The sequence below is a fragment of the Eretmochelys imbricata genome, chromosome 16, assembly GCF_965152235.1.
Source record: "Eretmochelys imbricata isolate rEreImb1 chromosome 16, rEreImb1.hap1, whole genome shotgun sequence".
Classification (NCBI taxonomy): domain Eukaryota; kingdom Metazoa; phylum Chordata; order Testudines; family Cheloniidae; genus Eretmochelys; species Eretmochelys imbricata.
Window position 1 is genome coordinate 4,504,668 of NC_135587.1, and position 25,797 is coordinate 4,530,464.

The 25,797-nt window shown below is 50.5% G+C and overlaps 1 protein-coding gene across 4 annotated transcripts; it reads right to left on the reverse strand.

Moving 5' to 3' along the window:
• Positions 1-3,297: 3,297 nt before the first annotated feature.
• FBXW5 (F-box and WD repeat domain containing 5) lies at positions 3,298-25,797 on the reverse strand. Of its 4 annotated transcripts, none has more exons than XM_077835918.1 (10): positions 25,760-25,797; positions 24,955-25,069; positions 23,050-23,267; positions 19,579-19,736; positions 17,263-17,437; positions 16,307-16,455; positions 13,743-14,232; positions 6,904-7,051; positions 5,384-5,596; positions 3,298-4,663 (listed from the first exon to the last, which is right to left on the reverse strand). In XM_077835918.1, exons 3-10 carry the CDS (start codon positions 23,240-23,242, stop codon positions 4,417-4,419), a joined length of 1,773 nt encoding a protein of 590 aa, XP_077692044.1. In that variant the 5' UTR covers positions 23,243-23,267; positions 24,955-25,069; positions 25,760-25,797; the 3' UTR covers positions 3,298-4,416. The 4 variants fall into 4 exon arrangements, with proteins under 4 accessions (XP_077692044.1, XP_077692045.1, XP_077692043.1 ...); XM_077835919.1 differs by having other exon boundaries at positions 24,966-25,069; positions 25,760-25,782; XM_077835917.1 differs by lacking the exon at positions 25,760-25,797 and having other exon boundaries at positions 24,955-25,604.

Genomic DNA, 25,797 nt, shown 5'->3' on the forward strand with positions numbered 1-25,797 from the left:
TTCCCGGATTGTGAGCAGCAGGTCAAGAAGAGCTCTGCCCCTAGTTGGTTCCTCCAGCACTTGCACCAGGAAATTGTTCCCTACATTTTCAAAAAACTTCCTGGATTGTCTGTGCACGGCTGTATTGCTCTCCCAGCAGATATCAGGGTGATTGAAGTCTCCCATGAGAACCAGGGCCTGCGATCTACTAACTTCCGTGAGTTGCCGGAAGAAAGCCTCATCCACCTGTTCCGGTGGTCTATAGCAGACTCCCACCACGACATCACCCTTGTTGCTCATGCTTCTAAACTTAATCCAGGAGTCTTTTGCTAAGCCATGCAGGGGAGGATTCTTGTAAAATTCAAGCCTCTTTACCCACAAGCCTGTGAGGGAAAGAAACCTTAGGCTAGTACACCAGTCACGGAGGAGAGAAATCAGTGCTGAGGGCTTGTTGTGGTAGGGTTGCTCAGGAGCAAAAGTCAAAAGCAAACAAATCACACCCACAGTTAATCAAACAGAAGTGCAGTAGGCCAGGCTCCTGCGTGAGGAGCTCAGGGGCCGAGCTCTTGCAGCTCTGAAACCAGGCCACCTGCAGGCAGCCCGTGTGTGGCTGAGGGTAAGAGGAGGTGGCCCTTATGATGAAGGAACAAGTTTGGTGAGAGGGGCTGTAAAAGTTTTGGTCCTCCTGTTTAGCTGCACTAGCACTATGTAGACAGAGCAGGAGCTCTCCGACTGGAGATGCTAACACAGCTCTTTGCAGCGCCCCCCAAGGATGGGCACACTGCTTTCCAACGGCCAGCAGCAGTGTAAACAGCTAGCAGGAATGAGGCCTGGCTTTAAGGTTGCCCCACACTTCCATTTTTTACACAGCCATATACAGAAGTGGCTTCATTATCATAGCATTTCCTCACCCCCAGATGGGGTTTTACTTCTGCAGAGTGTCTCCTTTGAGGCATGACTGTGTTTAGAACTCAGTGTGGGTGTTTGGCACTTGTGGAAATGTCTTTAGTTTGATGTAGCTGATGAATCTTCCAGGGGCCTGAGCTGCTTGGTGATTGCTGTGTGCTAGCTTAGCCATAACAATATTTCCTCCATTAGCAGCTTTGCAACACCTTCTCTAGGACAAGCACTAGGCTCGAACCTTTCATGGATATGTCCAAACAGCACAGGCTCTAAATGTGAAATGAAGTGTCCTCTGTGCTGTTGTATGAGTGAGACCATTAATAAAGTATTGTATCATAAGGGAAGGTTGGACAGTAATGGGACAACATGCAGCACCATCAAGAATGGGAACTAGAAACCGTTCCTGTGAAACTGATGGGCTGGAGGCTTTGAAAGCGGGACCCCTTGTGTGCCACAGCCTCCTTCCCTTCCCTTTGCTAAAGAACAGGACAAATAACCCTTCCTCCCACCCCCTTACTGTGGTAGCACATACTGGGTCCTGGAGGTGCCGAGAGCTATTCAGATGCAGGCCCTACCCTGGCAAGTTTACTTTGCAATGTGCATGTGGGACTGGGAAGAAAGGGGCTTACCTGACTAAAGCCCCACCAGTCTGTAAACTTTTGTTCAAAAGAAAAAACCTGCCCCTGTGAGTCATGGCTCATTGGCACTGCCCCAGCAGACACTCATGGCCTATGTGAAATACATGTATTGCCCCATTTCAGGGAAGGGAAAACAGGCCGCCATCACCATCATGGGGCTGTGGCAAGAACACAGCTCAGACTCCCAGCGCCTCAGCATACTACTTTCAGCTCCCACAACTGTGCTCATTTCTCCAGCCCTCCACACATCACCCCCCAGCCTAACATTGGCCACTGACACCAAGCTCCACCCATGGTACCTAAATCCCCATTTGGGCTCCACAGCCATCTATGAAACTCCCACAAAAAGCTGTAGAAGCTTAAACTCACTCAGTGCTTAAAGTTGCTAGGTTGGGGCCTGGGCCCTGTTGGCTTTCTCTAGGCAGCCAGATGCCTAGCTGCCGCCTAAGCCCCACAGCCCAGGGTAAATGGCATGCTGAGGGGCTTGGCTACGTGAACAGCAGCAGCAATCATGGCCCACTTTAACCGTTCAGGCCCTGGTTAGGACACAGCTGGGATATGGGAGACCCAGGTTCAGCTCCCTGCCTACTGTGCTGGTCTAAGGTGGGCCTCTCTCTATGCTGAATGGGCAGATGGCGCCTAGGCCACTCACCCACACTTTGTGACTCACAGTGGGGGGTCAGGAGGGTCTCTGCTTATTCCAGGCACTGCCCCAGTCAGCAGTGCAATGTTCAAGTCCTTGCTGGATCCTAAGGACAGGCCCACCTAGCGTATTGCCTCTGTACTCGAGTTCTTGGCTAGAGGGGGTTGTTTTGGGCAGTTACAAACATGGGCTTGTACCTCATCTAAAGATGAGGCCGTCTGATGATTCGAGCTTGGATCCTGTGTAGTAGAAAGCCACTCTGCAGCGAAGAGCAGAATGTCTGAACAAACAGACCACCTTGCCGTGCCCAGGCAGTGTGGAGCCAGCACTAAGCCCAATGCAGCAAGCAGGAGAAGGGTTCACACAGTCTCCCAGCTATTTAAAAAATCCCCACGCTGGGGGAGTGAATTTAGTTTTCTTAATGGTCAAACAGCTCCAAGGGAAGTATCCATGTTTTCCAAACCATTTGCAGACACAAACTCCCTGCTCTCTGGGGCAGTTGTTGCTGCTAGTGACAAGACAGACCTGGTATGTGAACTGCAGGTGGGGAGATGGGGGTGGAGCCCCTGGAGCCTGCTGCTGGGGGAGGGTAGCAACACTATTAATCTTGCCAGCCCGCATAAGAGGAATTCAAACCCTCCATGTCCACACAGCACAGAGGCTGCAGCCCAGAGGACTGACCGAAAGCAGAGCGTACAGACAACGAACAAGTACGCAACTTTCTCTTTCTCCCCAGCCATCCCTGCTGTGCAGGCCACAGCCACTGCTTCCCAGTTCAGAGGCCTCCAAATTCCAGCCTGCTATGTCCAAAGCTGCTGAGACATGCAGCTTGAAGGTACTGGGAGCTGCGGTTACCAGCACCTCAGAAATCCTGGCCTGTGGATTTGGATCCTAGATCAGACACCCAGTTAAAATCCTAGGGCTGTTTTCAAAGACAAACTAGTTCTTAAAGGGGGATCAGCTTTGACCAGGTCCAGCTACTGGAAGTGAGATATTTTCCCCTCATCTCCCACTGCTGGCTTTAGAAGCCCCCATCAGTCTTGGCTTCCCCAGGCTGCCTCATCACACCCAGCTCTAGGGGACTTGGGTGAGACCAGGAGTGCAGCATGACCGAGCACAGCAAAGACTGACTCATTGTTTCATTAGATGATTTGTTAGATGAGAACTTAAAGGCACTTGGGGAGGCCAGTACCATAGCAGGGAGAAGTCACCCCCAGTGAAAGAGCACTTGGACAGGTCTCAGCCAGGTAGCAGTTAGTGAGCAACTCGGTGTCAGCTGGGATGGCATAGGCACCTGCTATGTCCTGCAGACCAAATACCAAGAGTTTCCAACTGTCACAGCATGAGCTACACTCATGGCCAACTCTAGCCCATAAGCTGCCCTCATTGAAGGGGGAAACTCAGCTTTGTGATCACCACTGCAGTGGATTGCCTGGAAAACACCACATTAGGCAACGCAACTGTAGCATCTTAATGTTATTTAGCAGCTCATCAAGATCTGTCCCATGTGACTCACCAGCTCTCCACGTACCCTTGTGTGGAAGCCAGTGGTGGAGATGCACAGGCTCACAGCTACTGGAAAGCAGCAACCGAGGCTTGCCTTGGGCTCTGGTAGGCCCGAGGTGGAGACGTGGGGCAGAAAGTTGCTAGCTGCCGTCAGCAGAATCTTAGTGCTGGCAAGCCAATGCACGTGCCATAATGCTGTGCCCTTCTAGAGCGAGCGCCTCTTTTGAAAGTCTCTTTGCTTCCCAGTTTGTATTCAGGACCTAGCTAACCAGTAACACTGTCAGCGCCTCCTGCAAACAGACATCAATAAAACAGCTACTAAAACAGTCCAGTTGTGACAAGAGCAGTGCTGCGACATTTCCCTTTGGCCAACTGCTTTGCAGCCAACAGCTCTCAGTGAGGCTAGATCCCAAGCTCTCGAAGAAAAATAAGCCACCAGAGTCTGTGCTGATCAGTGACCAAAGCTTGGCTGCAAGTAGCGTGACCGCCTAGCAGCACTGGTGAGATGTGGATGGGGAATTTGCCCTGCAGTGACCCGCTAAGGCCCAGAGCGGACCCAGCTCACAGGCTGCAGTTTGTAACAGTTTTGTCAGATGTGAGCCATTGGCGGGAGCGCGAGGTTCTCTCTTGGGGTAGGATCCTTCCAGGACCTTTTGCACACAGCTACTCTCCATCTACGCTCCCACTGTCCAAAGCACAATAAAGGGCGTGGCTGGAGTGAGGCAGCAGCATGAGCAGGAGCCTGACTCAGCTCTTCTGGTTCATGAGCCAGGAGAAGAGCAGCTTCCGGGGCTTAGGGTTCCTGGCTTGGTGGATGCGCACTGTGCGGGGGGAGCGCCACACTTTGATGGTGGTGTCGTCGCTGGCTGTCAGGAGCAGTTCCTGCTCGATGGGGCTGAATACCACCGAGTTGACCACGTCGTCATGCTGCAGCTTGGCCAGGCAGATGTTATAGTGCCGGTCCCAAATGTAGCCATGACGATCCTCTGCCCCACTGCATTGGACAGAAGACACCAGTGAGAACCCAGCCCGGCCAGAGGGAAAGGGGCCCTAACCCGCCTTCCCCAAAAGCCTCACAAATATATGGAGGAAACAGGTGCCTCTCCCCTGAGGCCTGGGGTTACACCCAAAATACTGACCCAGCTTGTGTCCAGCCCTCACAGCTGTGAGGAAAACCTTTCCAAGAAGGAGCCAAGGGGAATCGATGCAAGGGTGTTTGTCTGAGTTTGCAGTAGTGCTGGTGTGAATTGTGCTGCTCAGTTCAATGGGTACTCATCAGTGTCATCTTTAGGGTTCAGAGTTAACTTACCCATCAACATGCTCCTTCCACAATCCCAAACCACCAGAAGCCTCGACTATCTCCTCCCCAGATACCACCTTCCAGAGCTCCCTCACCCAGTACTGCACTGTCAAATCAAGAGCGCGGGGACAGCATAACATACTGACTGCTAGCCTCGTCACTGCACTGAGCACGTGGTTGGCAGTCATCCCATTTGGTACAAGCCTAGTTTTTCAGGTAAGTCGCGCTGCTGCAGGAATTGCCTGAGTGCCTCCAAGGCTGGGCCTTGTGCTGCAGAATCTACCCCATCTCAGCCACAGACCTAGCTCTATAACAAAAAACCAAGGAGCACAGCACAGAGGTCCGGGGAACTGGGTTTCTCTCCCCTCCCATCCCACTAGCTTTGCGGCCAAGAGGGACAGGCCCACTGGGCACCTGGCTACGAAGTCCCTGCTGACATCAAGGAAGATGAAGAAGCATTCATCGTTGGGGGTGTAGGCCCGGTGCGCGCGGAGGGCTCGCTTCACCTCCTTCATAGTCTTCAGATCAAACACATGCAAGTCAATCTCCTCTGCGATGGGGGGTGGCTGCATGGGATCAGAGATCACACAGTCCCGCGGCCAGGACCGGCTGTTCACATACAGGTACCTAGGGGACAGGAGGGGAGAGGTTACACTGCTGGGTCACTGCTCCAGTAACTGCATTACCATCCGGTCTAGAAAACCTCTCTGGTATGACTGTGCTAGGGCACTGGCTGGTTTCACTGCCTGGCTCTCCAGTGCAAGCTCGCAGCCGTGGTGTTTGGGTTACAGACTCTGGAGGAGGAGGAGGAGGAGGAGCAGGAGGCTGGAGTTTTGGAAACAGCCGTTTATATGAATTATTTTTAAGGTTTCAATTAAGCCATTTCCATCCCTGCTCAGTTCTGCAAGTCGGAACCCCGCAAGTGCCTAACAAGGGGCCTTTAAGTACGTGCTGCTGGGAAACTCCAAGGAGAGTTCATTTTATACACCAAGCTCCTCTATCGAGCCAGCCACTCAGAGGGGCTGGCCCAGCTACAGAGCCAGAACAAGAGCACACAGATGGGGAAAACATCTCCTTAGGCAGCTCCTGCGTGCAGTTACTAGAATCAGCATCTGGCTGGTCCCCAATTCCATTCCTATCCCTCCCAGCCAAGACTCCTGGCCACCACTTCCCCGGTGTGGGCTAAATCAAGCGCCCCTCCCCCACTTCTGTCTCTCTCTCACACACACACACACGAGAAACAGAAACATACAAGACAAGAGGAAAGCCCAAGCTCCCCGGGTCCCTGCACTCAAGAGCAAGCTACACTCAGCTGAGCTAATGAGAGTCCTCTCAACTCTCTCCCCGACTTGCTTGAGGGGGGAATTCCTTCCTGACCCCAGATCCTGTGACCAGTTTAACTCTGTGCACTGGAGCGAAGCACCACCATGATTACATGCAAGAGCCATTTATGCTCCGAAACACCCTCTGGGTCCAGTGCCCCACTACAGCAGCCTCTGGCATGGAGCAGCTTATGCATGCTGTGCCTGGCTGCAGGGTCACTTCCCTGCCGGCATGGAGACATTCCTCTGCACAGTGCTGTAGTTGATAGTTTTCAGAACCCAGGGTTAGACCCCAGCAGAGCCAACTTGGCTTATCACCCTGCTAATAGACACATTAAGTTCCATGCATTTTGCTTTGTGCCAGGGGTCGGGAGAAGAGATCTCAAATACCAAGGGCCTGTCTAGTCTGTGCCTGTGTACACGCATTAATGAGCCCATGGAGGAAAGGGACAATCCCTTTGCTCTTCTTAAATAAAAAAAATTTACCAAGCTCTGGAACCACCCCCCCCCCCCACATACTAACTACACTTAAAGTGATCAGCTGGTGGCCAGTGGCTCCATCCCCATGGCAGACCCTCTGCTCTGCTGTGCCTCGCATCCTGCCACACCCACCTGTGATCAGGAGAAAGGCCCATCCCAATAATGTGACCGTGGATGTCGATGACATGATCCAGCGAATCAAAGAACTCGTCCGAACGTCTCTCCTCCCCAAGCACCGGTCCAGCAGTCGTCATCTGATGAGGCAAGATCTGCTTAATCCCTTCAGGGGAAAGGGAGGCAAAAAGGGGGATTAGTCTGCTCTGCAAGAGGGCGCTGCTGCAGCCTGACTCATAGGTAACATTCAAAAGCCAAAGGACTGAGGGGAGCTCCCCGCAGGCTCCAGAGCAAGGAGCGTCCCTCTGAAACCTTATTACAAGCTGCTAGGAGTGAGGAAACCCATATGGGGGACCCTGGCTGGGAACTGACTCCTTTATGACAAGGCTCGGGTGGGGACTGAGAGTCATGGTACAGTACAGGGCATCAGTCCCTCGGCACTCTCCTCTGCTGGCTATTCCTGTGGCACCAGCCCAAAGCATCATTTGTGCCCTTCCAGTGAGGTCTGCAGCTAGGTTGGGGGTGTTTAGTCCCTTCACTCCCACTGTTTACAGCCAGAGCAATTCCAAAAGCAAACACAAAACACTTCCTTTCAACGGCTATAATCTCCTTGGAACTAGGTTTAACCGGGACCAGATGATTACTGCAGTGGTGGTTTCCTGATGAAGTCATAGAATCATAGAATATCAGGGTTGGAAGGGACCTCAGGAGGTCATCTAGTCCCACCCCCTGCTCAAAAGCAGGACCAATCCCCAATTAAATCATCCCAGCCAGGGCTTTGTCAAGCCTGACCTTAAAAACTTCTAAGGAAGGAGATTCCACCACCTCCCTAGGCAACGCATTCCAGTGTTTCACCACCCTCCTAGTGAAAAAGTTTTTCCTAATATCCAACCTAAACCTCCCCCACTGCAACTTGAGACCATTACTCCTTGTCCTGTCCTCTTCCACCACTGAGAATAGTCTAGAACCATCCTCTCTGGAACTACCTCTCAGGTAGTTGAAAGCAGCTATCAAATCCCTCCTCATTCTTCTCTTCCGCAGACTAAACAATCCCAGTTCCCTCAGCCTCTCCTCATAAGTCATGTGTTCCAGACCCCTAATCATTTTTGTTGCCCTTTGCTGGACTCTCCAATTTATCCACATTCTTCTTGTAATGTGGGGCCCAAAACTGGACACAGTACTCCAGATGAGGCCTCACCAATGTCGAATAGAGGGGAACGATCACGTCCCTCGATCTGCTCGCTATGCCCCTACTTATACATCCCAAAATGCCATTGGCCTTCTTGGCAACAAGGGCACACTGCTGACTCATATCCAGCTCCTCGTCCACTGTCACCCCGAGGTCCTTTTCCGCAGAATTGCTGCCGAGCCATTCGGTCCCTAGTCTGTAGCTGTGCATTGGGTTCTTTCGTCCTAAGTGCAGGACCCTGCACTTATCCTTATTGAACCTCATCAGATTTCTTTTGGCCCAATCCTCCAATTTGTCTAGGTCCCTCTGTATCCTATCCCTGCCCTCCAGCGTATCTACCACTCCCCCCCCCAGTTTAGTATCATCCGCAAATTTGCTGAGAGTGCAAGCCACACCATCCTCCAGATCATTTATGAAGATATTGAACAAAACCGGCCCCAGGACCGACCCCTGGGGCACTCCACTTGACACCGGCTGCCAACTAGACATGGAGCCATTGATCACTACCCATTGTGCCCGACAATCTAGCCAACTTTCTACCCACCTTATAGTGCATTCATCCAGCCCATACTTCTTTAACTTGCTGACAAGAATACTGTGGGAGACCGTGTCAAAAGCTTTGCTAAAGTCAAGATACAATACATCCACTGCTTTCCCTTCATCCACAGAACCAGTAATCTCATCATAGAAGGCGATTAGATTAGCCAGTCATGACCTTCCCTTGGTGAATCCATGCTGACTGTTCCTGAGCACTTTCCTCTCATGTAAGTGCTTCAGGATTGATTCTTTGAGGACCTGCTCCATGATTTTTCCAGGGACTGAAGTGAGGCTGACTGGCCTGTAGTTCCCAGGATCCTCCTTCTCCAGTCCTGAGAGAAGGTCCCTTCCCTGCTGCCTGGGAACAAGTTAACTGAGTTGTAAGAGTACGATTCTGTCATGAAGGTCACGGATTCTATTACCTTCCAGGACCTCTGACTTCTTCCACAGTGGCGGCTAGCCCCGGGAGTGGCAGAGCTGCTGGCTGGCTGACTGCTGGAGCTGTGGCCCCGTGGGGCCGGGTCCACCCCCGTGGGGCCGGAGCAGCAGCCAGCAGCCCTTGCCACAGGAGCAGTGGCGGGACTGGAGCAGCTGCTGGAGTTCAGCCCCTGGCAACGCTCTGACTGACGGTTAGTCCCCCCCAAGTGTATTTTAGTAAAAGTCAGGGACAGGATGCAGCCTTCTGTGAATCTTTGTTTATTGCTCACACTTTGTGATGGTATTAATATGAACTGTAGATCATTGTTACAACCAAAGTCATGTAGTAGCACCAGATCTTGTACAAAGGAGGTCAAGTAAGGTGTCCTAGACTTTTACTAAAAAAACCTATGACAGAATCTGAACTGTAGTCATTTGCAACAGATTCCTCTGAGGCATCCTGCAAAGGCAAATATATGTATGCAGAGACAACTGAGTTGGGGGAGGGGGGTGTAGTCAGACATTTGGTTTACACCTTTTTAAACTCACTCTTGAGAGAGAAGCTCTGTGCTAAGGATCTTGCACCAACCCCTTCAGTAATTGGCAGAGAGCTCCCAAGCCACAGCTCTGAGTCCTCCAAGCTGGATCAGTCCTGGGACGATCACACTCAGCACCACTACCAGTTCTCAGTAAAACACACTTCAGGCCTTCACACTAGGAAATCAGATTGGTATAACTACATTGCTTAGGGGCGTGAAAAATCCCCATCCCTGAGCGACAGTTATACTGACCGGTTCACACAGGAGAATTTCCCGTCAACCTAGCGCTGTCAACATAGCTATCACCTCTCAGGGAGGTGGATGGGAGAACCGTGCCGTCAGCACAGGTAGTATCTTCACTGAAGTGCTACAGCTGCATTTGAAGTGTGGAGAAGCACAGAGAAGCGAGGAAGTGCCCCAACTGCCAGCCTTTTCGGGCCACTTTCCCGTTCACTCCTCACGGGGAGGGTACCAACCAGGTGTGTAAAGTGCTTTGAGATCTGCTGATGAAAAGCACTGTGAGAGCTGGCATTACTGTTATTATTTAAATGTGGCTGTGCCTGGTGGTTTTTATCTGGCGATCAATGCAATTTACAAGCCCTCAGTGATTGTGCCCACAATGCATCAGCTTGTGGGCAGGACCAGAGTCACATGAAAAGCCTGTTGTGACACATGGCTAGGAAGGGTTAAACATCCTGCAAAATCAAAAACCCTCATAAGACATGTGGGGAGAGAATGTTTGTGTTTTTGGGTATTTACACATGTATGAGTAGGGTAGGGTCAACAACGTAATCAACAGACCCTGCCTATGCTGTATTCCGATAATTCAGAGGTCAGAAGAACATCCTAGCATTGAAATGATTGTAAACATGGGATATCTCGGTATTCATCTCTCTTTGAAATGTACTGTGACTGGTGGAGGAACAAGCAAACTGCCTTATGTTAATTCTATAGCTAAGTACCGGTGATGGACCTCCTTCAAAGTCATGCTAATAACCTTTTGAACTCCAACTTGTCAAAAACATGACATTGTATAAAAGGTCCTTGGGTCCTGATTCTGGCATCTCAGAGCTGCTTAGGCTTCATCAGGGGAAGTTTGAGTCGCAAGACTGAGTTCCTAGTTATGCTGGGGGAACGCCCTGAATATATTTGGACATAGGTTATAGTCCAATGACCTATTTCTGAAAGAACTCTTTGCAGCTATGAAGCTCACCATCTCTGCTGTCAATCTGCACCTCAATGAATTGAACTCCTATCTGTCTGTCGGTCTTTTAACCCTACTCTCTCTCTCGTTTTTTAATAAAGTTTAGTTTAGTTAATAAGACTTGACTGTAGCGTGTATTTGGGTAAGATCTGGAATATTCATTAACCTGGAAGATAATGTGTCCGATTCTTTGGGATTGGTAGAACCTTTTCTTTTATATGATGAAGTAAGATTTACATAAATTTCATCATATCTGATGTGGGTACCTGGATGGAGGCTTGAGGCTGGATCACTTTAAGGGAACTGTGTTGCTTGTACTTCTTTATTACCTTACTGGTTACTCAGAAGCTGTTTTATGCTGGCTTGGTAAATCTAAGTATTGGAATATCCACCAGGTTTGTCTGCCCCATTCTTTGCGGTTCACCCTAATTGAGTGACCACAGCTGGCCCCCACTAGGGCCCCGGTCACACCTGTTTTCTGTACACCACAAAGGGGCACCAAATAGGTTCCCTGAGGGATGTTTTACCACATGAACACAGCACCATTACAGCTGAATTCCAGCTTTGAGGTCCTGTCTGGGAGGTGGCTGGGGAAATCCATCCCAGCAGCCCAAATGAGACGCAGCTGAGAGCCTATAACAGGGGCCCTGGGTCGCAACTCTGCCTGGACCTCAATAGGAAAAGGAGATGACCTTTTCCCTGGCTCTTGTGACAGGTTTCATTTGAATATTAGACTAAGTAGCACATTTCCTGGATTCAAACCTAGGTCTGGCAGAGAAATCCTGCAGCATGGGAGGAAAGGGAAGCCACCAAAGCACCTGCCGGAGAGCAGCACAGGTCAGATGAGTGAAGCCAAGAGCTTTGGTAGCAGGACTGAACTCTGGTCTCATGTGAGTCAATGACACACCAGTAGGGCATGTAGGACTTCCAATAGTGCACCCAACCCATCGGAGCAGTGTGCTCCAAGCATGCAGCGAGTAAATTTAAATACCAAGTCCTTGGGGCAGAGAGCAGATGCAGGAGGCCTGTTCTACACACAAACCTTTCAGCAAACATTCTGTGATGCCTGCCATTGGGAGAGGAAGAAGCCAGTGGTTTGCCCTGGTATAAGATCACTCTCTCTCTGCTTTAGGCAATAGTTCCAAGTTAAGAAATCCCTTTAATTCAAAGGCACCATAACTATCCCACAGAAGGCTATGCTGGCAGCTTTACAGGAGCCCAAGGGCTGCACATAATTTGCAGTTGTTTTCCATTTTTCACATGGTGCTTCAGCCTATGTACACTACAGGTCCCAGCATGCAATATGCAGCCTTGATCCAAGGGACCTGACTGCTCACATCCAGATGGAGCATCCTGTAGCCACCAGGGCCCATGCTGAAAAGGTGATGTCAGGCCAAGTTGGAGGATGGGCTGTACTTTTCTCAACACCAACACAAGACCAGATGGCAGAATATTACAGCCTGCTGGTGGTGGTGGAACCTAGAGATGCTAGTTCTACATTATTGCAGTGTTACAGTGCACAGATAAAGTCACAAAATGCCAAAGCTAGGGTCGGACACATGACCTTAACTCTGCCCCTTGTGTATATCATGCACTAGGAGTCAGGCTTCAATTATATGATCAAAGACTATTTCCCAAATGGCTCATCTTAACTGCTTTCTACAAACTTAGAACCTGGAAAGCCTTCCCTTCTGGCTCAGGCAGGTGGTAAAATCAGATGAGAGCCAAGAGAGCAGGAGGGGATGGAGGCTGAATTGGGGAGTGCAGGCAGGGGAAGGAACCAGGAAGATGCAAAGTTCGCTTCACCCTGGTGGCTTCACAACAGATGCAGAGCAGGGAGACCAAGAGCAGCTTCCCACTCCCTCCCCTTCTGCTTGTACTAGAGGTGGTTGGTTCCTCCCTGGCCTTGGGCTCTGTTTCTTAGGCACCTTTTGAAAAGAAGCTAGGGGGTAGGTGGGGGAAGGATCAGTTGTCCCCACTCCCATTCCTGGTGGCGACACTCCTCACAGCTCTCGCATTTGCCCTAGCCCCACAGGGCTCTTCCCACTCAAGGCTCCAGCATGGGGGACGGAAAAGTGGAGGGAAAGCCCCCTTCCAAAGAGGCTGTCACCTAGGACTCTGGCAGTCAGCTGCCAGCACTAGTGTCGTGGCTGTGGCTCTGTCTCCGCAAGGGAATGAGGCAGGGGCTGGAAATCACTGAACCTTCTACAATTAGACCACTTAAAAGTGGGGTTCCAGACCTTAGAGAGTGCCGTCTGTGGGAATGCTTTGGCTGAATGTGCAAAGCCCTAATATGCTGGAGGTCTGAGCACTCAGATCTGAGCTGATCCTCTTCCAACCTGCCCTGAGTCTCAATGAGAACAAGCCAAACTGGGAGAATCAGAGACATAAGGTGTCAGCATTGCCAAGAGCTCCCATATAACTGGTTGCACCTGCAGTTTTCTAAGTACTACAGAAAGAAAAAATAAAAATACATCTGCTGTGCATGCTCGGTACGTAGCTTGCAGACGCTCGGAGCTCTTAAACCCAGCAAGGGCTCGAGCCCTCAGACAGGTCCCTGGCTATGACAAGATTTACATTTCTCTAGCTGTAACTAAATAAAAGGGGTGGCTAGATTTTTATTATTAAAAAGTTCTAGGGAGTTGAACTTTTTTTAATCTCAAAACAGCTGACAGGATTTTGCATAAACTTCCCAGAAAGTTTCACCTTTGGCCAGAGACCAAGTCTGGAAAAACACAGCCTGGTGGGAAGCATTTTGGAAAGGGGTTATAATGGAAGCGGTTTTGAAACCTTAACTACAGAAGGCACCTAACAGGAGGTGACCAGAGCCTCTGCACTAAAATAGCAGTTCACTTACAATAAGGCACTGAGTCAGCAAGTGGACTGTCATTGCCCAGCTTTGTCCCTCAGACTGTGTTGTGAATGTCAGAGCCCAGTGGGAGCCCGAGCAAGGCAGAGTTCTGCTACTCACCTATCTGGTGTGGAGAGTAGGTGAGGCATCCTGTGGTGAAGATTAAGTATTTCTTCTTGTTGCTGGCCTCTGTGGGGAGCTGGGTTAGTTCAGGCGGTTTAGTCCGGTTCCTAGCAAGCAGCTCTGCCACCTTCGTCTCCAGCTCTCTCTCACTCAGGACGGGCATCACACGGCCTTCAAGGATGTCATCCAGGAACTGCTGCAGCCCATCCTCTGCTGTCCCGCTCCCACCACCCGGTGATGCCTGCGCCACTGGCTCTGGCATCACTTTCTGCTTGGGCTTCACCTCCTCTTCCTCACTGTCACTGCCAAGGTCAAAGACCTGGTAGGGAGAGGTAGCAGCAGCCAGCTGCTCCTTGTAGTCCAAGAGCAGGTCCGGGGCATCGTAGCGGCTGCAGTCTGCCACCATCACTGTCCGGATAGTGCTGGCATTCAAGTTCTGGATTTTGAACAGTCTCTTCACTACATTCACATTCTCAGACTCTATGCCCTGTTAACAGAGGGGAGAGAGTGCGCAGATGCCTTCTCGCTGTGACCAAACAGTACCAGAGAGCACAAAAGGGATCAGAATCACTTCTACAACAGACTTCATAGGAGCCCCAAACCCTCGAGAGAGGGAGCCCTCTCTAAACAGCACTGTGCCCTTTAGGGCTTTTCAACAGAGGCTGTCAAAGCACTTTACAAGTGGTGGTGAATGGAGCTCCCTGGAGATGGGCCAGTATAGCAGTTCCCCTCTGTGCCTCAGTTTCCCCACCTGTAAGATGGGAAGTGACTTACCCAGGGTCACACAGCCAGACAGTGGCAGAGTTGGGAATAAAACCCAGAGTTCTCTGCTTTAGTCCTCTAGCTGACACCGCCTGTCCTAACAAACATAGGTTCAGGAACAAAGCTTCTATTCTGACCACTGGTTCGGCATGATTGGCCATTCTAGGAGCAGAAAAACAGTTACCAATTTGCTTCCTAGAGTTTGCTTCTCCATTTCCTTCCTTTGGGAGGGTTTCACTGCAGCTACTTCATCCTGCAGACTGCTTCATCTCGCAATCTGCACTGACATAGGCTGCCAATGACATGAATGCTCCACTTCTTTGGGCCTGCAAATTGTCAACACCATTAAAAAGGGAGTACAGGCTAATGGGTAGAAAAAGGACTTACAGGGTCTGGCTCAGAACTTGGGGAACTCAACATCCAAGCTTCATTTTCCCCCATCTGTAAAATGGGGGAATTAAATCCTTACCTCTCAGGGGCTGCGAGGGTTAACACTTCAACGTTTGCTCAGCACTGACAGATCCCTGGTGCTTGTATAATAAAGACTGAGGTTTCATAGCACTCAGTGAAAGATGAAGGAGCTATTCTCATTCTATAGGGCTGCCGGGGCCAGCAACAAGACAGCGATGGGCTGCCAGGCAGTGTTTGTCCACCTTCTCCGGAGCAGTTTGTAGTAACTGATGCAAGAGGCGGCAGATGGAATAGAGCATGCTTGAGCCTAAAGAACTGAGGGGAAGGGGCACAAGTGGCAAACTAATAATAATACTCCCGTCTGCTATGGAGAAGCAAGGGGTCAGCCTGCCAATAGAAATACAATACCTGCCAATACAGCCTGCTGTAGTAAGGCTCAATGAGGAGAGCTGTACAAACAGATAGTGCCTGTCAAACGAGGATCTCAAAGCACAACAAGCAGACTGAGCTCAACATCCCTATCCAACACCTGCCCCCCAGGGGGAGGAACTGTTCTCCCTATTTCACCAAGGAGGAAACTGAGGCACAATGGGTAAGTGAATTCCACAGGTCACAGCGAACCCATGACAGAGCAGGAGCAGTGCTTGGATCCCCCTCCTTGGAAGCCGCAAAGTGCGAGACGGCACTTCCTCCAACAAGTCACATGACATTCACTTCCCTCATTTCCTCTAGCAAGGAGGATTCTTTGGCCCATCTGTGGCCATATTAATTCCCTGTCCAGTGAGCACCTGTGTCCCATAAGGCCAAGCACCCAGATATGATGGCAGGTTGGCAACAGCTGACAGACTCCAGCAGCCCTAGGCACCCAGCTCTCACAGGACCCATCAAGGCATCCAATGACTCTTAACCCAACTGCTCACCATGGCTCATCCTCTGGTCCCTTCCAGAATGAGACCCTGGGCTGGACTCCAGTCTCCATCCCCATTAAAACAACACGAGTGCATGGAAGCAGACAGCACAGAGCCACATGGGAAGTGCCCACTGCAACGGGTGCTGTGCCAGGGAGGCAACGGGGTACTGGAGGGCCGCCTTGAGCCAACTCTACCTTGAGCCTAAGCTCTCCACCCCTCTTAACCTTCTCCCAAGTTCATGCTATCACTGTATTTGCTCCCAGAACGACCCTAACTCCCACTACAGGAGGCATGATCGTGGGAGAGTGCTCCGTTCCTCACCCCTGTTGGCAGTGCCCAGGGTTCTCTAAGGCATCGATCCCCAAAAAGGGGGCTCAGCAGTGATGTCAGAGAGTCAATGTCTCACACCCAGCTGACGGGAACTGTCCAGGCTATTAAACAACCCAGAGCCTGGAGAAGCATGGCCCTGGGACACACCTGGAAGGCATTGTTCAGCCACAGCACAGAGCAGGAGGTGATGTGCCCAATTCGGTGCAGGTTGCCGGAAATCAAGTTGGTTTCATTCAGCCAGCAGCCAAACACATCATAGGGTTTATTCCTCACCCTGGAGAGGAGCGTGAAGTTCTCTGTAGGGAAGGAGAAAGGGGGAGGATAATACAGCTCCACAGAAAGGACCCCAGTGAAGCAAGAGACAGGACCCACAGGACAGGGATTCAAGTCAGAGGCCCAGCTGATCCCTGAAGCAGAGTGGATGTAAAGATGGATGGTCCCTCTTACAGCTTATCATCAGTGTGGATTCCCAACACACTCTGCCTTTCAGTGGCGCTATGGTAACTAGCAGCCAAGATATTCCCCTAGATCATACAGGGGTTCTCTCTCTTTCTCAGCGCAGTGAGCGTCACTGTCGATTTACAAGGGCCCACAGGTTTTGAGCCAATCCATCCCTGTAAGAAGCCTCCACTTGGGTAGGGATCCCAGGATAGAGATAGCAGGAGATACTATGACTCAAGATTAATATGGTCCCAGGACTTGAGCAGCAGAGGGCAATCCAGGCCAAGAGGGATGTTCATCAGCAAAGCTCTGTGATATGACAGGAAAAGACCAGCTAACGGTTTTGTGACTCAGAGGCTATTGGCAGAGCTGGGAGATGGGGTAGCCTCAGGACTGAGCTGTGGGGGAAAGCTTGCCCACTGCCTGCTCTCCTGCTGCCTGACTGTGGCATCAGTGCCTCACTTTCAACAGCATTAGAGTCTGCCAAAGGTCCCTTTTAAAAAGGGACATGAAAAACCCATCCAGTCCCTTTCCTAGCCATAGGCCAAGTCACAGCCCCTCCGTCCTGCCACCTTCAGCTTTCCAAGGGCAATTTGAATCTGTGGCTATCCAGCCAGTTCCACACTCACACCAAGGCAGAGCCAAGCTGAAATGAGCATTACCCAGGCTAATGACAGCGATCTCTCCTGACGAGGAGTTGCGAGGCCCCACAAAGACCCCTGACACCAGGAGGAGGGAGTCATCCGAGTTGAACTGGGAGAACTGGGTGTAGCTCCAGTTGTACAGCCTCATGTTGGAGCTGTGGAGCAGGGAAATGGCCAGCTCGTTGTTCCAGATCTGAGGACAAAGGGGACAGGGCAGGCTGTTTCACTCAGAGCGTGTCATTAACCAGGATTCACAGAGCACCAGTCAGGAGGCATGGAAGCAAACAGATGGAGATGTGCTAACCCCAGCCTCGCTGCCAGAAAGCCATTCAGAAGGGAACCGGAGGGTTTACAGTCATTGCTATGAAGATCTTTGATGAATTTGGCCCCAACCAGTGCACTGCCCCATTACTATCATTCCCTCAGCCTCAGAGGGCTGGTGCTCTGCAGCACTCAGGACAGTTGTTCCTCTGAGAGCTCAGTTCTGCCTCCTGGTTCATTTTAGGGTCATTTCCTAGGTTCCCTCTAAGCTGCGTGGCCCCCGATTAAGCCATGCGCAGGGGCTCAGGGCTGTGGCAGGGAAAGGCGCCCCTCACCGCCAACCCCAGCGTGGACCTGCCGCGGCCGGAGGAGAGGAGCCCCTGCCTCGGCCCGACCCAGGCCTGCCGGAGCTGCCAGGGAGAGGAGCCCCTCTCTCAGCTCAGGCCAGCCCCACTGGAGCTGCTGGGGCCAGGAAGAAGCACCTCTCCCCTGGCCCCAAGCTGCTGAGGTGAGAGAGGGCTGGGAAGAGTCCTCTTTTCCCACTGCAGCCATGTCCCAGCCTGCACCCCTCATCCCCAGCCTAGAGCCTGTACCCCCCCACATACACCCCAACTCTCTGCTCCAGCCCTGAGCCCCCTCCCATACTCTGAACCCCTCGGCCCCAAGCCCACCACATGAATTTTGTTATGGGCACCAATATGAAGGTGATGTGTCACACAGGGTCATGTCACACATCACCTTCATACTGATGCCCATAACAAAACTCATTCCGCACACGTGCGTAAGAAATTAGAGGGAACACTGGTCACATCCCCCGGCTGGGGGAAGGGCCTGTGACCATCTTCATTTCTGACTGCAGTGGGCCCCAGTGCAATGCGAGTGGGATTGGAGCTGGGCCCAGGCCCTATGCTAGCAGAAGTCACTGCAGTCTGACAGGATTCCCTGGTTCCTGGCAATGGAGTTGGTGTCTAGTTAGGGACACCTGGCCTTAACTTAGTCCACCTTCCAACCTCCACACCGCCACTGGCCACCTCAGCAGTCAGGCTGGACCCTGCTGCACCCAGCAAGCTTTCCCCAGGTTAGGGCCAAGTGAACCCAGTCAATGTGCAGAGCCCCCGAGATGAGGCACAGGGAGGGGACATGACTCACTCACAGGGACAGCGAGTCATAGCTCAGTGGTTTGAGCATTGGCCTGCTAAACTCAGGGTTGTGAGTTCACTCCTTCAGGGAGCCATTTAGGGATCTAGGGCAAAAATTGGGGATTGGTCCTGCTTTGAGCAGGGGGTTGGACTAGATGACCTCCTGAGGTCCCTTCCAACGCTGATATTCTATGTCTATGTCTCACTTGTTTCCTGGGTCCCCTTCCTACTCTCCTAATCCCTGCCCAATCATTGCCCAGGCTGGGGTGACAGCATACGGCTTGGGGCTTAGGTCAGAAATCTCAGCGAGGGAGAGCTCAGGCAAGGGAATTAGATTAGGGGTCTGTTACATGGAGCGGGTGGGGAAGGGTCAGTGGCCTGTGATGAGCAGGGGTCAGATTAGCCGATCATGATGGTCCCTTCTGGCTTTACAGTCTATGCATCCAGAGACTGCTTTGCAAAGCCAACTCCCACTCCTTCCCCAGCCAAACCCTTGTCCCTGTGCAACCTGCCCATAACCTCCACAACCCCTGCTTCCCCTCCTTGATTTCTATGCACTTAGGAGAGCCACATCACACAAGAAATGCACTAAGCCCTGTAAAGGAAGTAAAAGAGGTCTAGTAAAGGAGTCCCAGAAGTCACAATGATAACCAGCCACTCGGAGAAGGGCCAGACTGAGCAGTCCGTATGGCCCAAAGCCCCACAAACTCAGATGCTCCTGACCTGCCCATCATGCCTCCTCTGCTTTCTGGACACTAAGAAGTTTCAGCCCCAGAATCCCTCCCCACAGCTCCTGACTAGAAGGCCTGACGGCACTAACCAGAGAGGGTCAGCATATAAGAGCTCAACAGAAGATTTTCACAGCTGGAACCTGAATGTGGCCAGCTTAGATGAGTGAATAAACCCCTCAGAACAAAAGCTGCATGCCCTTTACCTTAACTGTGCAGTCCTTGGAGCAGGATGCAAACAGGTAACCTGTGTGGGAGAAGCTAAGGTGTAAGACCTGGTCATTGTGCTCCGTCAGGGTCTGCACTTCCACACAGGGGATGGTGTCATAGAGCCTCTGGAAGTCCTCGTACCAGGAATCAGCAGCTACAACACATGCGGATAGGAGGGAGGAGTCAAAGCTCAGCATAAGTGGAAGCCATAAAGCCACATGACTTGTCTATAACAGGGACTTGATATTTCTCACTAGCGTTAGCAATGGCAGGAGCCCAAGTGTAGACAAGGCTGCCATAGCCGCAGCCATTGGTAATCAGATTTTCTCTGACCATCTTAATAAATACAAGGAAACATCTATTTGAAGGATTTTAACTCAGAAACATTGGTGGGTTCTAAGCCACACTGCGAGATGTAGGAATCACCATGGAGAGTCCAATGAATGCCTATTGTTGAGCCCTGAGCAGAGGTTAAGGTGCAAACCACATGTTAGGATGCATAAGGAATGGGATAGACATTAGTAAGAATATTACATCGTCATAGAACCACAGGATTAGAAGGGACCACGAGGGTCATCTAGTCCAGTGGTTCTCAACCAAGGGTACGTTTAACCCAGGGAGTTATGCAGAGGTCTTCCAGGGGGTACATCAACTCATCTAGATATTTGCCTAATTTTACAATGGGCTACATCTAAAGCACTAGCGAAGTCAGTACAAACTAAAATATCATACAATGACTTGTTTATACTGCTCTATATACACACTGAAATGGAAGTACAATATTTATATTCCAATGGATTTATTTTATAATTATATGGTAAAAATGAGAAAGGAAGCAATGTTTCAGCAATAGTGTGGCTGTGACACTTTTGTATTTTTGTGTCTGATTTTGAAAGCAAGTATTTTTTAAGTGGGGTGAAACCTGGGGGCACGCAAGACAAATCAGACTCCTGAAAGGGGCACAGTAGTCTGGAAAGGCTGAGAGCCACTGAGCTAGTCTAACCCCCTGCCAACACACAGGATTTGTTGTGTCTAAACCATCCAAGACAGACGGCTGTCCAGCCTCCTTTTGAAAACCTCCAGTGAAGGAGCTTCCATGACTTCCCTAGGCGTCTGTGCCATTGTCCAACTATTGTGGTAGTTATATACATTAATTGGGGACCCTCATCTGAAATGAGGAGTTCCGTTCTGTTCCCTCTGCCAACAATGAGATAGAAAAATGAGAAGTCCAGAAATGGTCTGTGGTCTGAAGAGGCTTCTATATGAAGTGGGACTGAGAAGAACAGGGCCTGTTTAATTTAGAGAGGAGATGCGACAGAGGTGCACAAAAATACCTCAGGACCTCTCACAATATAAGAACCTGGGGACATTTAGTGAAAATGAAAGGTCACAAGCTTAAGACTCAAAAGAAAGATTTTTTTTATATAAATGCATAATTTGTGGCAGTGAGTTCCACAGGCCAGTTTGAGGACTGATGAGGCCAAGGATTCAGAGGAGGAGCTGATCTTTATATAGGTAATGAGAACATCCATAGTTATGTCAGATAGGAGTTCAAAAGTTAGGGATATCCACTCTCCTGCTGCAGGGTATAAAGCAGCCACTAACTGAGGGCTAGGAAGAAACTCATGGGCAGCATATTCCACAACCGTCCATTAAGGGAGTCTTCCACTTTCCTCTGTAGTATCCAGCACTGGCCCCTGCTTGACAGAAAAGTGGGCTAGATGGGTCACAGCTCTAATTTGGCATTCCACTAATGCTCCTAGTCACAGCAGCCCCTGGATCCCATTTACTGAGCCTACAGACATGATGCTTCTCCCTAGGTTTGAACTGGAACCCTGACATTGTAGTCCCTTCTCAACAGGGGCAGCTTGACACAGGCAGACCTACCTACCGACCAGACTGGGGGGCTCTGCTCCTTTCCATCAGTCCCCTAGGGTGGATGACCTCTTTGAAACTCCAGTTCAGCCACTCATTTTGTTGGCAGTATCCTTTAATATCGGCCTCTTGGTCACAGGTATGTCACACAGGGAGAGCAGTACAGGCCAGTGCACCAAGTGCTCCAGCTATTTTGTTTTCAGCCCCCTGCAGAGCTGGGGAAGTACCCAACCAAATTCCTGGACTTACTCTACTGCACTAATGGGTCCAATGACATAACAGCAGCTAACAAACAGGTTTGCCAGCTATGGCCACAGAGTAAACAGGAATTAGAGGAGCACATGCACAAGTCAAACAAAACTAACGTGGAAATATTAAATACACCTTCATTTTGGATTTACTTATGCTGGTTACAGCTAAAAGCCAGTTATCCAAGGGTCTACGGTGACAGAGAAAACCTTCAGGGTTCAGAAAACAGGCAGCAGCCCCATGCTGGAGCTACAAATCCTAAAGGCTGCAGGGTTGAAGCCAAGTGGATTTTTGCAGCCATTTTTGTACTTCTTTCTCACTCCCCCAAGAATGGGTTCTTTGCTCACTCATTCTTCACAGCATGACTCTCCTGCCTCACTCAGCTGGAAGGTCAGGCATTCTCTGCCTCTGCATCCTCTTGATTTCCCACTCTCGTCCACGGGAGTGGAACTGGAGGATGAGCACATGGCTGCTGTACATGTCATATGGTGGGGAGCAGAGTTCCACAGAATCATGATAAAGCCTGCATCTCCCAAGTGGGACTTGTATGCATCTTGGCAATGCCCAGTCCCTGAGTCCTCTCAGCAACAAGGGTCTGTCTACACTAGGAATATGACCTGGTGATCCATAGTTAAGGACCACTGTTGTCTTCCTTGGCCAGTCCTCAACCAGTGGTTGAAGATGTTCAGGTGCAAGGCCAAGTGAGACCCACATTTGAAAGTGGATAACACAACACCACCATAAACATGAGATTTGTTGTACCTGCTTATGCCCTTCTTAAAGGGACAATAATCACCCAGCAGCCTGGTCTAGGTATTGTAAGAAACTGTCAGTCTGCAGAAGGGTTTAAAAAAAATCTTTAAATTTTAGACATGGATGGGGTAGGGGAGGGAAATCTCTGAATTTTCAGCAAATTCCATTCCACAATTTTCAACAGGGTCTGATGGGCAATAGACCCTTTCCCCTCTAGGTCACTATGTGATGGCTGATGTTCCCTGAACTGCAATCCCGAGTTCATGTCACATGAACCAGTGCCCATGTCACATTGACCTGTCTAAGAGGCCAAGGATTAAATAATCTACTGGGAGCTGCATGTCCCGCACACATCTCGGTGCTTAGCTTTCCAGGGATGGGCCTTTATAGAATACCATCAGTCAGAGATGGGGTCCCTACAGGTCAGAGGGGGGCAAACTGGCAGGGCTGCATGGAGGAAATCTTGTGCTGCTGCCAATGCTGTTCCTGTTTTGTGAATTAACAGGACTGTGGTCTACCAGTCAGCTAACCCAGCCCTTTTCAACAGTGCAAAATTGATAACTTACTAAACATAGTTAAAAATACTAGACCTGGGTGCCGTGGCACTTCCCGAGAGACCCTGTAGTATCTATAGAACAGCTCCTTCCACAGGAACTCATCCCGGGCCACCGCATGCCATTGCCGACACACCAACCCCACCGAGAGCACATCTACGTGGTCCAGGTACAGGAAAATCTCATAGAGGATGCTGTCTGGGAGAAGGGGACTATCCCCAACATCCATACTGTCATTCTGTCACCAAAGGGCTCTGAAAATAAACAGAGTGGGGCAGTTGGTGCCTGTTCATTACAGAAGGTAGAAACGTCCCACGTTGGGGTCATGCAGAGTAGCAAGGTTCTCCTGTCTGATCAAACTTATTGAGACTCATAGAAGGAAAGAACAGCAGCTTTTTACAGGAAGCAGCAAACACACACATAGGGAAAGTGAGAGATTTCTAAATTCACATTACCAATCACTGGTGTTCGTACCGTAACATTTGGTGGTGTGCTGTGTTGTTGTTGTTGTTTTTAAATTCCCTTTGACTTGATCCTTAATGATTTTCTTCTAGTTTTTTGTCCCCAAACAGAAATGGCTTCTTAATGAATTTTCTACTTTTATTTTTTAATGTAGCAACTCTTTAAGGCTCCATACTACCGAGACGGACACTAACATTTACCATGAAATTGTTCACATGCGAAAGGTCACAACAAACAGAGGCCCTAATACTACAAATGCTCACATATGGGCCTAATTATTCATGTACATATTCATACAGTGACCCCCAACACAGGCTGTCAGCAGTGTTTGACTCTGGGACTTTCAGCACAAAAGCACAGCTTCTAGTACGTCAGCTAAAGAACAAGATCTATTAGCTGGGGGCAGTAGGAGGCAGCTACACTCTGCGTGGGCCAACCCCAGGTGGGGTGGTAATGCAGGGTGTTGGTCTCAGGATATTAGCGAGACAAAGTGGGGGAAGTAAGATCTTTTACTGGACCAACTTCTGTTGGTGAGAGAGACCATAATAGCAGCTTTGTGTGGCTCAAAAGCTCGTCTCTCTCACCAACAGAAATTGGTCCAATAAGAGCGATTACTCACCCACCTTGTCACTTTACAACCTTGTTATCTATCCTCCTCAGGGAAGGGTAAAGGTCTATATTTTGGGTTTCAACCCCAGCTATTGGCCCAAGGCAGAGGCTATTATAGAACTGGCATCTAAACAGACACGAACTCTAGGTCAGCTCAGACACTCATGAGAGGCTTACCCTGCTGGGGGGGTGGGGGAATATAGAACACATTTGCAAAGTGGGCGGCATCTCTTGCTCTGGGAGTGGTCCACACAAGAGGCACAGCCTGCTACTGCTGACAATTAATGGACCTTGTCCTTTAACTTAGGAGGTAGACATCTAAGCTTTGGTGCTGAAGGTTCCAGGTTCAAACACTGCTGATGGCCCATGGGGGACTGAGACTTCAATGGGGTACACACATGTAGCCAGAATTTGCTGCTGCTGCTCCACATTTAGGGCCTGATCCTGCTTCCACTGGATTCACTGAGAGAAGGATTGAGCCCTGAGACTTTTTCAATTATCTGCATTAACACCACACTATCCTTTAATAACAGTGTGCATGCCTATAGCACCTTTCATCTAGGGATCCCAAAGACCTTTACAAACATTCATTAATTCTCACCCCACTCCTGTGAGACAGGTATTATTATAATGGTATCCATTTTACAGCTGGGGAAACTGAGGCACAAACCAGTGAATTGGCTAATGCCATACAATAAATGAGAAGTAAAACTATTCTCCTGCTATAGCCACTTGACAATATTCCCTCTTTGCTCTTTCATCTTGATGGACTACAGCTGGATTTCAAAGACAATAATATGGACCGTAAAAGGCTGTAGCCAATTGAGAACTTTTTGTAATCTGGAACAACAGGTTAAACAGCATATATACCTTTGACTCACAGTTCGTAACAACCCCTCAGAAGCTTGGAACTGTGGTAGTTCTTAGCAAAACCGCATCGTCTCCTGTGCATGTGGACAGGAGAGCACTGGTCATGGGTCCTGGGCTACAGGTAGAAAGAGGGACTTGATAAGATAATGACCCCAGATGCAGACAGCATGGCCTTGGCGCAAGATGCAAGGAGCCCCAGAAACCACCTCTCCACTAGAGAACTGTATAAAGATGTTTCCATCAGCTCAGCAGGCTTAATTAAGATAGCGATGTAAATGCCCCAAGCTACCAGAACCCAGCCTACAGCAGGGCTCCCACTAGCCCCAACGCTGGCACAGGTGGCTACAGGTCTTAGCATCCGCCACTACAGAGAAGTGGTCTAGGGCGATTAGATGCTGAGCTCCCATCCTACTGGGGCCCCTTGAAGCGGACGCAGTCTCTCCCATTTCCAGCCTGCCTCGCGATAGTTCATGAGCTGAACTGTTAAATAACCGGTCCCTGCTGCGCTCAGCCAGCTCCTGGCTCTGCCAGCGGCTTGACACACACGGGACCGGCGTGCGCGGCAGCTCCGTGCCGGGCAGAGGGCGAGGCCGGGCAGGCGCCTGTCAGAGGGCAGCGCGCCCGCCCCCTCTGGGCCCCTCTGGGCCCCCGGCAGCCCCGCTTCAGCCATATGCTGGCCCCAGCCCGCCCCTGGGGCGGAAGAGACCCCAGCCCGCCATTAAGGACCCCCCCGCCCGTCTCAGGCTCCCCCCGTCCACGAGCCAGGCCCCCGCAAGCTTCACACTGCCCCGGCCCGATCTCCCACCTCAGCTCCCCGGCTCCGGCTCCTCCCCACGGCGCGGG